The sequence below is a fragment of the Lepidochelys kempii genome, chromosome 1, assembly GCF_965140265.1.
Source record: "Lepidochelys kempii isolate rLepKem1 chromosome 1, rLepKem1.hap2, whole genome shotgun sequence".
In the NCBI taxonomy this organism is placed as follows: Eukaryota; Metazoa; Chordata; order Testudines; family Cheloniidae; genus Lepidochelys; species Lepidochelys kempii.
Window position 1 is genome coordinate 267,555,313 of NC_133256.1, and position 16,835 is coordinate 267,572,147.

At 39.3% G+C, this 16,835-nt stretch overlaps 1 protein-coding gene across 1 annotated transcript in view; it reads left to right on the forward strand.

The window, feature by feature from the left end:
* LTA4H (leukotriene A4 hydrolase) overlaps window positions 1-15,801 on the forward strand; it is a 30,325-nt gene extending 14,524 nt beyond the window's left edge. Inside the window, exons 6-19 of the mRNA XM_073327483.1 lie at window positions 3,405-3,457; window positions 4,317-4,389; window positions 4,711-4,851; window positions 5,077-5,100; window positions 7,172-7,242; window positions 7,355-7,466; window positions 8,866-9,010; window positions 9,096-9,199; window positions 9,615-9,685; window positions 10,941-10,995; window positions 11,918-12,013; window positions 12,954-13,036; window positions 14,165-14,269; window positions 14,957-15,801. Of these exons, the coding sequence (XP_073183584.1) occupies window positions 3,405-3,457; window positions 4,317-4,389; window positions 4,711-4,851; window positions 5,077-5,100; window positions 7,172-7,242; window positions 7,355-7,466; window positions 8,866-9,010; window positions 9,096-9,199; window positions 9,615-9,685; window positions 10,941-10,995; window positions 11,918-12,013; window positions 12,954-13,036; window positions 14,165-14,269; window positions 14,957-15,089 (1,266 nt within the window). The 3' untranslated portion in view covers window positions 15,090-15,801. The remainder of the gene's footprint in view (window positions 1-3,404; window positions 3,458-4,316; window positions 4,390-4,710; window positions 4,852-5,076; window positions 5,101-7,171; window positions 7,243-7,354; window positions 7,467-8,865; window positions 9,011-9,095; window positions 9,200-9,614; window positions 9,686-10,940; window positions 10,996-11,917; window positions 12,014-12,953; window positions 13,037-14,164; window positions 14,270-14,956) is intronic.
* Window positions 15,802-16,835: the final 1,034 nt, after the last annotated feature.

Genomic DNA, 16,835 nt, shown 5'->3' on the forward strand with positions numbered 1-16,835 from the left:
CCCATCTTCGCAGCTACTGCAGTGTAGTTTTCAAAATGACCACACTGCCATACCCTGAACTGTGGAAGCCTGAGGTTTTTATATACTCCTAGGGAAATTGTGCCTTAATAGTTCTGCACATAATATTTTAAAATTCTGTATATTTTGTCAAATTGACACAATATAATCATTCCAGTTTCAATTTATTTTGGTAATTTATTTCAAAATACTTGTCAGTAAATTTGTCTGTAACAACACAGACGACAAAACAGATTCAGAAACTGCTGACCCCCTAACCTCTCCCATTCAGTTAGGCACATCTCACATTCAGTTAGGCCCCTGTCCCAGTGTGTCCCTACACCCTCCGTCCTCCCTGCACCCTCCCTCAACCACCCCTTACCCCATCCCCATGTGTCCTTGCACCCCCTCCCCCCCCATGTGGCACTGGCTCAGTGCTGTCACCCCACTAGCTCCTGTGCCCCTACCCAAGTCTGTCCTCTCCAGATCCTGTGTCTGTCTCGCTCCCAGACAGGGTGCTGTGAGAAAGCAGCCTCTCCCTCTCTGTACCCGGCTGCTCCGGCCCTGCACCCTCTCCTGGAACCACAGCAGCCCCTGATGGGTGAAAGATGTAATTGCAGTGATTTGCTGGCAGAATTTATTTTCTGAGGAGGAGGAAAAAGTCTGCAGGTGACATGTATGCACAGTGGTGCAGAATTTCCCCAGGAGTACTGTGCAAGAGAGTGGTCGTGAGGGTTAGGATTCCTTAGTTGCCTGTGGTACTGACCAAAGGAGGGAAGTCAAGGCAGAAAGAAATGGTGTTTTGTTAAACTGGGATTGAGATGCTTAATTGCAATACTATTGCTTTCAACACCCCGATGCCAGGTATGATATAAGCACGCTCCCCGAAGATAATATAGGACACACTGATCTCTCCTAAAGATAAGGTCAGGATGCCAGGGTGATGGATAGAAATGTTTTGATCAAACCAGCATGTACAAGATAAAGGGTGGTAACTAACCAGGTCAGAGGGGCAATTAGTAACTTGTTTGTGTATAAACTTTTTTTCCAGTTTATAAAAGAGGGGTTGTAGAGGAGTTGTCTTTGTCCAGCCAAAGGGGGAATGGAAAGTCCCACCATTCATTGAGCTGAGTCCAGTGCAACAGGCATACATGTGGTAGTGTAACTGTAGACTTCGATCTGGGAATCTAGGACCGTGGTTTGACAATAAACCTGGCTGAGAGCCTTTGCTATGGAACCAAGTCTGCGGTCTTTTTGGGCAGTTCGATCGAGCTCTGCTGGGCCAGCTATCTGCGCACAACTGGCGCAGCACACAGAAAAAACACGCACACACGCAGCCAATAACTGGCAACACGCTCTTGATCTACTTCTTTGGGCTGGGGTTGAAGATTAAGAAGTCTACAAGTAGGTCTGTCACAAACCAATCATTCTCTTTTGAGTTTGGGGCACAATTGTCTCTTGTCCTAACAGGATCCCTCGATGGCCCACAAAAGCAAATGGAACCAGGGTATTTATAGAAAGCCAGGAGGAAAGATGTGACACTTTTGTAACGCACATCAAAGGTTCCCAGGGTGGCTTTTGTATACTGCGAAGCAAGGAGATTCTTTTCCCATAGAATCAGGCAGGCACAGACAATACTGAAGGGGTTTATTCACGGTAGTGGGAAGACTGATAAACAGCTTCAAAAGTGTGGGATTGCAGTGACCAGTTATACCTTTTTCATAGATACTAGATACTAAGGTCAGAAGGGACCATTATGATCATCTAGTCTGACCTCCTGCACAACGCAGGCCACAGAATTTCACCCACCCACTCCTGCGAAAAACCTCTCACCTATATCTGAGCTATTGAAGTCCTCAAATCATAATTTAAAGACTTCAAGGAGCAGAGAATCCTCCAGCAAGTGACCCATGCCCCATGCTACAGAGGAAGGCAAAAAACCTCCAGGGCCTCTTCCAATCTGCCCTGGAGGAAAATTCCTTCCCGACCCCAAATATGGCGATCAGCTAAACCCTGAGCATATGGGCAAGATTCACCAGCCAGATACTACAGAAAATTCTTTCCTGGGAAACTCAGATCCCACCCCATCTAATATCCCATCACAGGCCATTGGGCCTATTTACCATGAATATTTAATTACCAAAACCATGTTATCCCATCATACCATCTCCTCCATAAACTTATTGAGTTTAATCTTAAAGCCAGATCTTATCACTTCTTGTTCTTCCAGAGACAAACATTGTTTCAGAGACAGAGAAAGCACTTAACAGGATACTGACAGAAACAGAACCTACACATCAAAACTATTTTGATTACATAGTTTATCTATAACTGCCAGTTGGTTCCTTAACAATAGAATCATAGAATATCAGGGTTGGAAGGGACCTCAGGAGGTCATCTAGTCCAACCCCCTGCTTAAAGCAGGACCAGTCCCCAACTAAATCATCCCAGCCAGGGCTTTGTCAAGCCTGACCTTGAAAACCATTAAGGAAGGAGAATCCACCACCTCCCTAGGTAACCCATTCCGGTGCTTCACCACCCTCCTGGTGAACAAGTTTTTCCTAATATCCAACCTAAACCTCCCCCACTGCAACTTGAGACCATTACTCCTTGTTCTGTCATCAGCTACCACTGAGAACAGTCTAGATCCATCCTCTTTGGAACCCCCCTTCAGATAGTTGAAAGCAGCTATCAAATCCCCCCTCATTCTTCTTTTCTGCAGACTAAACAATCCCAGTTTCGTCAGCCTCTCCTCATAAGTCCTGTGCTCCAGCCTCCTAATCATTTTTGTTGCCCTCCGCTGGACGTTTTCCAATTTTTCCACATTCTTCTTGTGGTGTGGGGCCCAAAACTGGACACAGTACTTTAGGTGAGGCCTCACCAATGTCGAATAGAGGGGGACGATCACGTCCCTCGATCTGCTCACTATGCCCCTACTTATACATCCCAAAATGCCATTGGCCTTCTTGGCAACAAGGGCACACTGCTGACTCATATCCAGCTTCTCATCCACTGTAACCCCTAGGTCCTTTTCTGCAGAACTGCTGCTACCTTGTTCGTGAAGACAGAGGCAAAAAAAGCATTGAGTAAATTAGCTTTTTCCACATTCTCTGTCACTAGGTTGCCTCCCCTCATTCAGTAAGGGGCCCACATTTTCCTTGGCTTTCTTCTTGTTGCTGACATACCTGAAGAAACCCTTCTTGTTACTATCACTGGCTGATAAATCTGTTACCCCACATCAGGCAGAAGAAAAACAAGGTCCATGGGCTAATGCAAGGCAGAAGGTTTTGAAGAATAAGAATTTACAACTATGCTTATATAACTTTTTTCTTTGATTAACTTGGTGGGTGATAGTTCTGATATTACAACTAGGATTTTAAATAGATAATTTTAATATCTTCCATTAGGTTCCAATACCCTGCTACTTGATTGCATTCGTGGTTGGGGCTTTGGAAAGCAGGTAAGTGTGTATGGTACACATTGGCTAAATTTTATCAATTACAGAAAGTTTGAGAGAGTCTTGACGTTAGTTGGACTCCTGATCCTAATTTGAAAACTCTTGGTCGGTGGAAGAGTGTTAAGATGCTCCTTCATATAACATTCAAGTATGTACTCCCCCAACCTGGAACACTGCTGAGCGTATTAGCTAGTCCATAAGTCTTCATTTATTATTCTCATCTCAAGGAGTATCTAGCCACAACACAAGAAAGAGAATGCGACTGAGCCTGCTCTCTCACTGTAAGGGTAAGAAATGGAATAGAATCTAGCCACTGAGTCTTTGTTCCTCTCTTCCCAACCTTTTAGTCCCGAGAATAATCTAGAAACTAATCACTCACTAGATGAGCCTTTGTCTCCTCCATAAGTCCTAATATACTAGCGTCAACCCCATCACTCATTTGCACAAAGGTATGTTAATCAGGCTCAGAACGGTGGTGGAGCTGGTGCTGTATTAACACTGTAAAAGCACGAACTTCAGTTTATCCCCCATCTAGATAGTCAATCCAAAAAACATTATTTCCTGTGGATTTTTTTTTAAACTGCACTTGCACCTCTCCTCTACCTGTCCTCCTGTGGAGGACTAGAACATTAAGTCTAGAAGCAAAGACGTGTGTCTAAAATTAAATTAGTCATTCCTTCTCTCCTCTCCAATCCCCCTTCAAACATAGCAGTGAAACGAGGGTGGCGGAGGTTTCTCCAGAACCTCTCCTCAGTAATATGGGCTACTGTGAGTATATTTAAACCCATCATGCACTATGCTCTGGCTTCCCATAGAACATCAATTCAAGTTAAGTATCTAACTGAAATCTGTACTTCTACAGACAGATTGGCCCCAGGACGCTGGTGTGGGCTGAGAAGGAGCTGGTTGATAAATCTGCATATGAATTTGCGGAGGTTAGTTACAAAGAGTTTGCTCACTATTCACTCACTTTACATAGTATTAAAAATAAACAGCCAATACTACAATTGCTCTCATTTTAATTTTTTCCCCTCTCCTCCCTTCCACCAAAGAGTGTTCTGTTTTTCTAAAGGAACATCAAATAACTGCTGATCTCGCTACACAAATGACAAGTCACAATCTTGCCATTGGTCTGCATGTGGAACTTAAGATGTCTGAGAGATTTGCGTGTGGATCATTAGGATCATACTGATAACCTGTACTTACTAATTGTAATTACAAATAACATTGATTTTTAATGAGAACTTTTGTTTCAGACTGAAGCCATGTTGAAAACAGCAGAAGATCTGGCAGGGCCTTATGTGTGGGGACAGTATGACTTGCTAGTCTTGCCTCCCTCTTTTCCTTATGGAGGTATGGAGAACCCCTGCCTTACTTTTGTGACACCTACTTTATTGGTAAGTGTGAAACTTATGCACTTTATTCTTCAGCTTTCCATCAGAACCTATTCTAAAATCTATCCAGGTGTGTGCATAGAACTCTGGACTTATGTTCCTTAAAGAACGATAAAATGATCCTTAGACTATCAGAGCCATAGAACTTGCATGAAACAGATGTGTATAGTGCATGAATTTTGAGTTTAACTTGAGCCAACAAGGTAATTTGATTTTTGTCTATTCTAGGCAGGTGACAGATCACTGTCAAATGTAAGTATAAACTTTATTCAGGTCTTCAAACCAAATACCGTATAACTTTAAGTTAAATCTTAAATCGTTCATAGCAGTGAAAATGTGAGAAATTTCTAAATCTTAAGTCTTCATTTAGACATCCTACTTATTTTCTGTTAACTAGTTACAAAATGGAAAAATACATAGCAGGTCCGTTTAATACCAAGTTGTATTGCAAAAATTTCAGGTTCAGGGAAATCTTGTCCCTATCATTTTTGCAGAACAATACTATCTTTATAGAAGGAATCTCCTTCTTCCCATTTAACGATATTGACAAATGACCCTTTAAAACAGTGTTTCTCAAATGTAGCCACCAGGGGCTTTTCTTGCGGCCATAGCCTCCTGGACTGTGTGCGTGTGTGCTCAAAATAGTGACCCCTCCCATTTCCTGTTGCTCCTGGATGCACCACCTTGTTCTTGCTTGCTGGGGCCACCAGCAGGGGTTAGGCCTTGCTCCTTTCTGGAGACACCTGGGGCACAACGCTGGAGGAGCAGGCAGCTGGTGAGTTCCCCACCTTCCCAGGGATGGTGGGGCTCAGGCTTTGGCCTTCAGACCTGGAGTGGCAGGGGCAGCAGGCTCTGGCCATGGGGCTTTGTGCTCTGATCGTGAAGCTTCAGGCTCTAGCCCCTCTCCAACCTCCCCAGTGTGTCTCCCAGCCTTCCATCCGGGGCTTAATTTGTCCCCAGGCTTGGCAGAGCTGAGCAAGTCTGCTGTGAAACGTGATACTTGTATGTTCGTTAATATCACGTTTCACAACAGACTTATAAATAAATTATAATGATTTGGATGTGCATATGTGTTTTTCCTAAAACTAATTAAGTATTTTCAGAAAGTGTGAGAGTGGCCACCAGCAAGAGTTGGTGGCTGCACTCTGAGAAAAAATATATGCTGAGAACTCCTGCATAAAATCTACAGCTCAGCCATTTAAAGCCTTTGAAAGTTCACAGCCATAATAACACTACATCTTATGAGAAATCTACATTACTACTATACTGAACTCCCAGCCACTGTTCTCAGTTGGTCTTCCTTCTGGGCCATACTAGCATGTATGTTGCTATTGATATAGTTTAATCAGATATGAGGCAGCAAAGTTGAAAGCTTCTGTCTCTGACCCAATGTAAGAACTGAGGGCTACAGATAACTAATCACAAGAATGTTAAAGGGGAGCAGTTTTTAGTTCTAAATAAATCCCACATATTGGAGTTAGGAATAGCCTAGCCGCTGGCAAAGCCATGTTAAATGTAACAATTGTTTCTGGAGAAAAAGGTGGGATTCTTCAGGCTCTTATGCTAATGGTATTTATTGGTCACCTGTTTCTCTGGTATCGAGCCACTAAAACTGGTTGCAGTAAGTTGTGCATAATTTTTTAATTGGAAATTGTACTTCAGTGCTTGTCCTAGTTATATTTTAATGTTTGTCTGGAGAGAGGAGTCTGGATGTCAATTCATCTAATTATTAAATCTTTCCAGTAGAGGAATATAGTCCCTTAAATGAACGTAAGTATTGTAATGCCTTCCAACAGGAGTTCTAAAATTTTCAATGTGGACCACATTTTTAGTATCTCGTATGATTCAGCACCCTATTCATGATTACATGAATCATATCTCCTCCCATTTGTAATGAAATAACATCCCTGCACTACAACAGTTGCATACCTGAAAAAGCAATATCAGGAAAGCACTAAAACACCTTAAATAATCTTTCTTTTAATGTGACTTAGCAGTTTAAAACAAGAACAGCCGTCACAGCGCCAAACAGATCAGCGCTGCTAACCAGGGAAGACTCTGTTCACAGACCACAATTTGAAAACTACTTTTTCAAGGGGTGTGTGGTGTGGGACATTGTAACACCTGAGTGAATCTGATATCTAGAGGCTTACTTACAATAAATGGCAATCTGCTTTGTATATATAATTGTTAGCCCATTGTGATTCCTGCTGCTGCCCCTCTCTCCACCAGTTGGCTTTGACAGTGTATTCTCTGGGATAATCTAATGAAATCTACTTCTGACATGGGATGGGTGGCTTTTTTTTTTGTTTTTGTTTTTTAGGTTATTGCTCATGAAATCTCTCATAGCTGGACAGGAAACTTGGTGACAAACAAAACATGGGAGCATTTTTGGTAGGTGTAATACTGAGTGCATTACGAAAAATTGGCTCTTATCTACCATATAAAAGTTCTGAGGAAATGTTTTGCCATCTCACATGAATTAATGTTCTTGATAATTCTCTAGGCTAAATGAGGGACACACCGTTTACTTGGAACGTAGAATTGGTGGACGGCTGTTTGGTGAACAGTTCAGGCACTTCCAAGCTTTGGGAGGTTGGAGAGAGTTGCAAAATACGGTAAACTAGTTTTGGTAGAAGTTTATTGTATGTGTATGTTTAAACTTAACTCATCAAAATTAAGTTGTCGTAACGTTTCCCTGAAATACGCAACAGAAAACGATAATAGTAATGCTCCTGAAAATCTTCGTGTTGGTAGCGGAGTACCAGTGTTCTCTCAGGTTTGTTTATGAACAAGAAGTTATTGTTCAATGTAAACATGACACTGCTAGATTACGGATGATGGTAACATTTTCAAAAAGACCTTAAGTCTCAAGGATCTTTTAAAGATTACAGGATCTTCTGAAAGGCTGAATTTCATCCCAAACTACTCCTGAATATTGCAACAGCTAGTGAATAATAGTGAAACCTTAATGTACAGGAAATACTGCAATAGTATAAGCTTTTAAAGCAATTAGCAATTTAAAGTATAAGCCTTTAAAAACCCTTTAAAACAAGTAGCTTACTAGTGAGCAGCTAAAAGTTGCCTTTTTGTGATAGCCATAGCCAAGGCCACCCTTCTCAAACTTCAGACGTTCTGGAGTGTGATACAAGCAATTGAAATGTCTGAGAGAGAACTGAAATACACAACAAAGCCCGGGTATTCCACATTGCACCAAACTGAGTGCTGAAGATCAGGGATCCTGATACTCAGTTTCTGCCTCTAGGAGGAGAATTTAAGCGGTTGTGGTAGTTGCCTTTTCAAAGACACTGTCTCTGGCTTAACTTCTTAAAAATTGTCTATTTTTCTCCTTCCTCCAGTGCCTCCCAAGAGAAATGCCTCACCCCTTTAGGATTAATAGTTTTGTTGTTCATCCTGTCAGTGGTAACTTCTGTTGTTGTTTTTTTGTGTTTTTGTTTTTTAGTTTTTTTTGAAGGACTAAATAAACAGTCTATGATTTCTGTAGGAGGAAAGAAGCTGTTGCCATGGCTACCCATCCTTTAATGGGAACAATGGCACAAATGGGAACAAACTAAACATGGGAGCATGATCACAAGGCCAGCATAGCTATGTCAGTTAAGAATGATAATATCTCACCCCCAACTAACACAGCTATGCAGGCAAAATCTTTCAAGTGGATGCAGCCAGTTTAGCATCTGATGTTCAGGGAGGTGGTTTAGCTGTATTGGCAAAAGGACTCTCTTTTTAAACTGGTATAAGCGAAGTCTTCACTAGTGGGCTTTGCCAGTATAGCTATACTGGCAAAGCCTTTGTAGTATAGACCAGCCCTAAGATGAAAAGTTGGGCTTGTAATGTGTACTAATTCGGGAACTTCAGCAAGGGGGATGAGCTAGAGCCATGTGCACCAAAGCATGGTAATCTTAGTCTGGGATGGAAGATGGCTGTATAAGATGGCTGCAAATCTGTGCGAATTGTGGAGCCTTTCTGGGTGATTATTTGTGTATAATGTTGTTACAGATAAATACTCTTGGAGACACAAACCCTTTCACTAACCTGATCCCTAATTTGAATGAAGTAGATCCTGATGTTGCATATTCTACTGTTCCATACGAGAAAGGCTTTGCTTTGCTTTTCCATCTTGAACAGCTTCTTGGAGGACCAGGTGAGCATTAATAGTTCTATTTTAAATAGGATTTTTATTTTACTTTGAAACATTGGCTTTATTAATTGATACTTTTTTAACTTAGATGTCTTCATTGGCTTCTTGAAGGCTTATATTCAGCAGTTTGCCTATAAGAGTGCTGTGACTGAAGATTGGAAGAAGCTCTTGTATTCCTACTTCAAGGATAAGGTTGGATGGTGCTTCAGGCTATTTGAGATCCTACAATTGTGTGAAACTGGCAGAATGTATTCTACTTGTGGCATAGCTCAGGAACCTGAAGATACCCCATATGGTCAGAGTAAAATAGGCTGATAAATAAAGTATTACTGCCTTTTTAAAAAGAGATGGCGCTTATGCCTCTTCACCCTCATTCCTATGTAGAGAATATGTAAAGATGTAGCATAAAATCTTACAAACATGGGTTTGGGTTACAGTGCATGTGTTCAAAATAGTTATTCAGAAGTAAACTACATAGGAATCAGCACTTCAGTTTTGGTTTGTAAGACCAGCTTGAGCTAAAGATTTAAACTAAATTTCAAATTGCAAACTCTTTAGAGAAAAAAACGCATAGATGGTAAACTGAATAAAGATCTGTTGTTTGTAGGTGGATGTTCTCAACAAAGTTGACTGGAATGCATGGATGCACACCCCTGGCATGCCACCAGTAAAACCAACGTAATTGTGCTTTCTTCTCTTGTCTTTCTCGCCTAAAATTTTTGCGTTCTTCCCAAACATCAATTAACTATTTGAAAAACTTGTACTAGAGCTGGTCAGAAAACTTCTACAAAACCTTATTTTCTGAAAATATTTGGAAGTTTTTTTGTGTGGTGCGTGTGTGTGTTTGTTTATCTTGGGGGGAATATGATTCTGATACTTTTCCAAACTGAGAGATGTTGGAGAAAGGTATGTTGTTTTTGTTTGGAAAATTGCCACAGAAAATGGAAAAATTTCAAAGTGTGATTTTCCCCTCCTCTCCAATCCCGCCCCCGTGGAAATCTCTGCAAGAAACATCCCTCTTCCCCCCGCCGCCCTCTTCATGCTGTCCAACCAGCTGGAGAGTGTACAACTTCTGAATGTGTTTACGTTCTGAGGTTGACTAAAAGATATTGCTCCATCTGTGGTCAGTAGTGCATGGGGCTATCAATGAGCAATAGCAATATTCACAACAGAGATCACAAATACCACGAAGAGTGGAATTACTGTGAAAAAGGAGAGCATGGAAATACATTTGTGGTGACTCTCATTGTAGAAGATTTTCCACATATTGCATTGCCGTGTGAGGCGCACACCTATGTTATAAATAGGCTTGGCAGAATTTTAATTTTATTTTTTATAACTTCAACAGACAATATTGATGATTTTGTTCTTAGATTTTTATTGATTTTTAAATTTTCACAGTTGTGGAAAATTGAAGGTTTTTTAAGCATTTTTTTCAATTTTTGTTGGTTTATATTTTCACAATTGTAGTAAATTATGGGAGGAATCAGACAATTATTTAGTGACACTTTGAGATTCAAAAAGTTAAAGCCTTATAAACTGTTAAATGCAAATTGTCAAAATAACATGTCAAAATAAAATATTCTTAAATCAACAAGTCATATCATACTATTAATTTCCTAGTCTATTTGTAACAAGCCGCATTCCAAAATTTAAATCACTAGTTTTGACTCTTAAGTTCTCAAACATCATTTTTGCTTACTTTGCCCTATCTGTAAGTTTCAGTTATTGATGGAAATGTATTTCCATTTGGTTTGTTCGTGTACGGTGAAATCTGTTTACCAACACTTACCGATAAAAATCTAATCCTTCTGAGCCCAATTATAGGCCATCTTGCCACTTTTACACAGCCTGTGCTACAATGCCCGTCAAATGCACTTGGAGTTATTCACATTTCTAAAATATAATCCTTTGTTTTTCAATCCTTTTTTAGATATGATATGACACTATCAAATGCTTGCGTTGCCTTGAGCCAAAGATGGAGCAAAGTGAGTTGTTAAAGAATTCTGCAGATGTCTTACAGATATTTTAACTATGACAAACTAGTTCTGTATAATAAGAGAAGGGCTCACATTAAAGAAAGTATATGTCTGGTGAAGGAAATGCTGCCATGAATTTTTGCATTATTTCATTGGCTAAACTTTCAAAAAGAGTCTGTAGAGGTGCTGCAACTTCTTGAAACGAGAAACTGCATTGTACCTGTAAACTAAGTACTTACACCGCTAACTATCTAGTGCATGCAGATAATGTGCAAATTGAGAATCCCATTGTTCATAGTTTACCCTATGCCTTAGGAGTGCAATTTCAAAACTTTTTGATAGGCACAGATATGGAAGTAAGTCTCCATTACTGATTATATCCTCATACTAACACTGCCCCATCTTTTATAAAGCAGGCAGTATGTACTCCTTGGTAAAATTAAGCAAAGCCAATTACAACAAATCATTGCTAATTTGTAGTAATGTGTTTTTAGTTTTGCCAATGAGTGTAGCATCCTTATTTTTGTCAATTTTGTGTGTTTTGGCCCTACTGCGCATTTGCTTCACCTTAATTCTCCTCTTGTCAAAGATTCTTTTTATGAAAAAGTACACATTGCAATTGTTGTACTCAACTTTCGATATTTTTTTAATAAGAATCTCTTAAACTTACTTTGCACTTTTTATTTCATTATCTTTAATAGAAAATGAAATGGTGAAAACAAAAAACCACTCAACAAGCCCCATGGCTTTCCCATTTTTGGATTCTTTTTTGTTTTCTGTAACTGCGGAACTTAAACCCTAACAGCAGTATTTTTACATAAAGTAGCTTGAAATTAAATGCAGGTGTCCATTTAAAAAAAAAAAGCAGACAGATGATGTCTTTGCTGAAAAAGCCAAGTATAAACTATTTGTTTTTTATTTGCTTATTTAGGCCAAAGAAAGCGATTTGTGCTCATTCAGCTCAGCAGATATAAAGGATTTGTCATCCCATCAGTTGATTGAGTTTCTGGCACTGTTACTACTGGACGTAAGTGCAGGCTAGGAGTAGTTTGATCTCCTAAGAATACAAGCAAAGGCACAAATCTATTTTGTAAAACCAGGGAGCTCATACGTTGCCCACACTTCTGAAGATCCTTATTCATCCTACTTAAAATCATTTGCTGTTCTTTGGGACAGCCAGTAAGAGGTCTCCAAAACCCATTCTTTCTTAATTATTCACCTGATGAGTAACATCCAGAGACTTTCAGTCAAGGAGGTATAAACAATATTTGAGGAGTGGTTGGGTTTGTTTGAATTTTAGCTTTTATGTATTGTGTGACTAAGCTTTAAATAAAATTGTAACCAGTTTGGAGTGCTTCAGTGATACTGGGGCTGTACTAAAGTTTCACAGACTTAAGCTATAAGAAAAGGAGTACTTGTGGCACCTTAGACTAACCAATTTATTTGAGCATGAGCTTTCGTGAGCTACATAAATTGGTTAGTCTCTAAGGTGCCACAAGTACTCCTTTTCTTTTTGCGAATACAGACTAACACGGCTGTTACTCTGAGACTTAAGCTATGTCTATACTACAGAACTTGGTCTCCTGTGTAGCCGCTCTGTATTTTAAATCACCCCCCAGCAAGCAGTGACAGCGTCTCCCACTGACATAGCACTGTCCACTCCAGCACTTTTGTCAGTGAACCTTATGTTGGTCAGGGGTGTGATTATTTTTCACCCCCCAACCAACAAAAGTGCTAGTTTAGACAAAGCCTTAGTAACTATCATATTATCTGTTTCCCCTTCCTTAGTTAGGTGGAGTGGAGCAAAGGGAGGGAATATGCAAGCACTTGCCCGTAGCCATCAGTTTTTTGTTAAATATTCTCTCCCTTGTAGTGAAAGTTGTCTTTCTAGGTTTTGCCTCCTCTCAGAGAACATCGGTTGAAATATACCTCTTACTCATTCTTCTAATTTTGCAACTTTTTTTTAGGCACCACTTCCTCTGTCACATGTAAAGCAAATGCAGGAAGTTTATAACTTCAATGCTGTAAACAATTCTGAAATAAGATTCAGGTTAGTAATAGTATGGAAATTGCTTCATGAAAAGTGTTTGTGTATAAGATAGTATTTTCCCTTATCAATCTGAGAAGTTCCATTCTACAGAAATCTAATAGGACACGCATGAATAGTAATGACCTCTGATAAATGTAATTTTTACATGTGCAGTGTTTCTATGTACGAATTAATGATGAAATGGGAAAATGTATTCCAGTCTGAGCATCCGAAATTAACAATAACACCTAGGTCATCTAGTCTATTCCCTTGCCAGTGTGATTGTACCCTGTAGTAAAAGTCCTAAGGCTTTGTCCACTTAACTTTAGATCTGGCTTTGCCCACAGGGTTTATGCTCTCTTTAAAGTAAACAATTATTAAAACTTAAATGGAAATTTAGGAAAAGCATCAGGAAAATATTCCTTTCCTCCCATTAATTCTAGTTTATTCCTATCACTGTAAATTCCTTTGTATCTCATATTTATACACCCTTAAAACATGTCTGAACCCCAAATTATGTTGTTGGAACTCTAAAAGAATATTTATTTTGGGAGGTATTATAACTTTTTAAAACGGGCAAAATTGCCCAGTTTGCCATTGTAATAAACTTGCCACAAAGTGTTTTATTGGTTAGGGATTTTGTGTCTTGTCTCAATGTACAGTAATCCTTTGCTATTTACCATTGACAAACCTATATTCTTTAAGTTTAGAATGTAGTTCCCAGTTCATATAATGTTGAGTTCTATTACTTTTGCTTTGTTTTTGTATTTATAACAAAATAGATGAGCTTGTGCAAATAGATGCTTACTGCTATGTAATGACTTCCCCCAAACATACAGCACCCTGATCAACAGGGCCCTAATCAGTGCCTTTGGGCATTTATCATAAAACAAATATATACATCATTATAAGAGAAATAATTGCAAAAGTCAGTGTGGGGAAACGCAGTTCAACCTCATTATGAACTTAAAGTACTTAGTATCTGAATGTCATGTTGCGTGTTTGGTAGCATGACCTCTTCATTCTTAGGGTGAAGTTAGGGAACACGATATTAGATATTAGTGGAAGATCACAAATTTGAAAACTACTACAAATAAAAATTGGCAACCAACTTGGCGGAGAAATTCATGTTTAACTACATTTTTTCAGATGGTTACGTGTCTGCATCCAAGCCAAGTGGGAAGAAGCCATTCCTCTGGCTCTAAAAATGGCTACAGAACAAGGCAGGATGAAGTTTACTCGTCCCTTGTTTAGGTAAGACTTACCTACAGAACTTAAAAATGCACTTCTTTTTTTAATAATTGTGGACACTCCTGTATAACACAGGCCATAGGACTCCTTTGAATTAATTCGTTTTTGAACTGGAGCAGGAAGTGACTCACTGTAGAACTTCCAGAGCACTTTGAACATGAATATCTCTACGTTTGCAAGATAAATTGAAGTTCTTATATTTTATTAATATTTTTAACATAAAAACCGAGCAAACTTAAATTGCAGGGTGGAAAACCATTATATAAAGCAGGGTTCGGCAACCTATGGCACCCGTGCCAAAGGCGGCATGTGAGCTGATTTTCATTGGCACTCACACTGCCTGGGTCCTGGCCACTAGTCCGGGGGGCTCTGCATTTTAATTTAATTTTAAATGGAGCTTCTTAAACATTTTAAAAACCTTATTTACTTTACATACAACAATAGTTTAGTTATACATTATAGACTTATAGAAAGAGACCTTCTAAAAACGTTAATGTATTACTGGCAAGCAAAACCTTAAATTAGAGTGAATAAATGAAGACTCGACACACCACTTCTTAAAGGTTGCTGACCCCTGATATGAAGGATAATCTTAATATAAAATCTTCAAAGTAAGAATAAAACTTTTAGGTGAAAATCTATATTTAGACGAGTTTCTTATTTGTACTTATATTATGGAATTTTTTGCAGGGACCTCTACAACTTTGAGAAGTCTCGTGATCAAGTTGTCAGCTCGTTCATGCAGCACAGAGCGCGCATGCATCCAGTGGCTGCAATGCTGGTGGCCAAAGACTTGAAAGTGGGTCAAGGACAGACTGCTTAATTTCTTTAAAAAGTTATGGCAAATTACTAAAACAGAACTGTAACTCTGCACATTATGCTAACATGCATGCTTGATTATCTGTCTGACTTCGTGTTCTGCTACTGTGGCAATAATTTGGCTTAAATGGATCTTCAAGATGACGTTTAAAAACTTCAGTCTTGTACATGGAATGAAATTTTGGAAAACTGATAAATCCTTTGAGAGATGAATGAATGGCTCTAGTACAAACAAATTATAAAGTACTTAAAGGAAAAGATGACTTTTCTGAGATGCATTTGTGTTTATCAATCGTGTGGACTTTTTTACAAATTTTGAACAAAGTCAAATCTTTTTTTCATACGAGCTTTCATACAGCAACGCACAGTTGAAGTCCTGAGTCTTTAAATATTTGGGGAACAAAATCTTTTAAATAAAACAGGTAACTTGTCTGGTCTTGTACAATCAACAAGTGTAGAAAGTAAAAATAAAAATGTCATAATAAATAGCTTTTCCTTGCTGACTTCAAATATTCTGATTTCTACAATAAACCTGGAAGAAAAGTTGAATGCGCTTGGAACTTAAAAATCATGTTTGTATAAAAACTGTTTTTGCTTGTGTGGCCCACATTACTTTAGTATCTGAACAATTTTGTTTCTCCTTCCAACCCTGATTTTTGATGTTTTTGTTAACATGAGTTAAAGTATGACATGATTTAGAGTAACAGCCGTGTTAGTCTGTATTTGCAAAAAGAAAAGGAGTACTTGTGGCACCTTAGAGACTAACCAATTTATTTGAGCATGAGCTTTCGTGAGCTACAGCTCACTTCATCGGATACATCCGATGAAGTGAGCTGTAGCTCACGAAAGCTCATGCTCAAATAAATTGGTTAGTCTCTAAGGTGCCACAAGTCCTCCTGTTCTTAGTATGACATGAGTTACAGAACATACTGTATGTAACAGCTGGAGCTGATTGTCAAAATTCAGTTTTTTGACAAAAAAGTTAATCACAATATTTCAAGCTGAAATTTCAGTACTAAACTTTCAGGCTTTGTCCTGTGTTCTGTTGACTCACTGTATTTTTATGTAAACAGTCCTGATATGGGCCCTTAATCAGTCAGGCATTTAAGTAAATGAGTAGCCCCTTGACTTTACCTGGCTGGCTCAGGAGCTCTCTGATAGCAGCCTTCAACTTCTTCAAGGGGAGGTTCCAAAGAGGATGGAGCTCGGCTGTTCTCAGTGGTGGCATATCACAGAACAAGAAGGAATGGTCTTAAGTTTCAGTAGATGAGATCTAGGGGCACTCGATTTGATACCGGCTTCCAACTAGCCATCAACCCTTTGATCACTACCCGTTGAGCCTGACAATCTAGCCAGATTTCTATCCACCTTATAGTCAATGTTCCCTCTAATTTCTGAAGGCTGTGTGTGCAAAAAATTTCCTCTGTGCAAATTTTTGTGCGTGTGGTGTTTTGCCATGTGCGCAGGGTTTAGGATCTGTGTGCATGCACACAGCTTAGAGGGAACAGTGCTTATAGTCCATTCATCCAATCCATACTACTTGAACTTGCTGGCAAGAATACAGTGGGAGACTGTATCAAAAGCTTTGCTAACGTCAAGGTATATCATGTCCACAGAACCAGTTATCTCATCGTAGAAGGCAATCAGGTTGTTCAGGCATGACTTTCCCTTGGTGAATCCATGTTAACTGTTCCTGATAATCTATTCAAGTTCTAGTTAGAAACTGTTGAATTAACTTGATAGAAAGCTC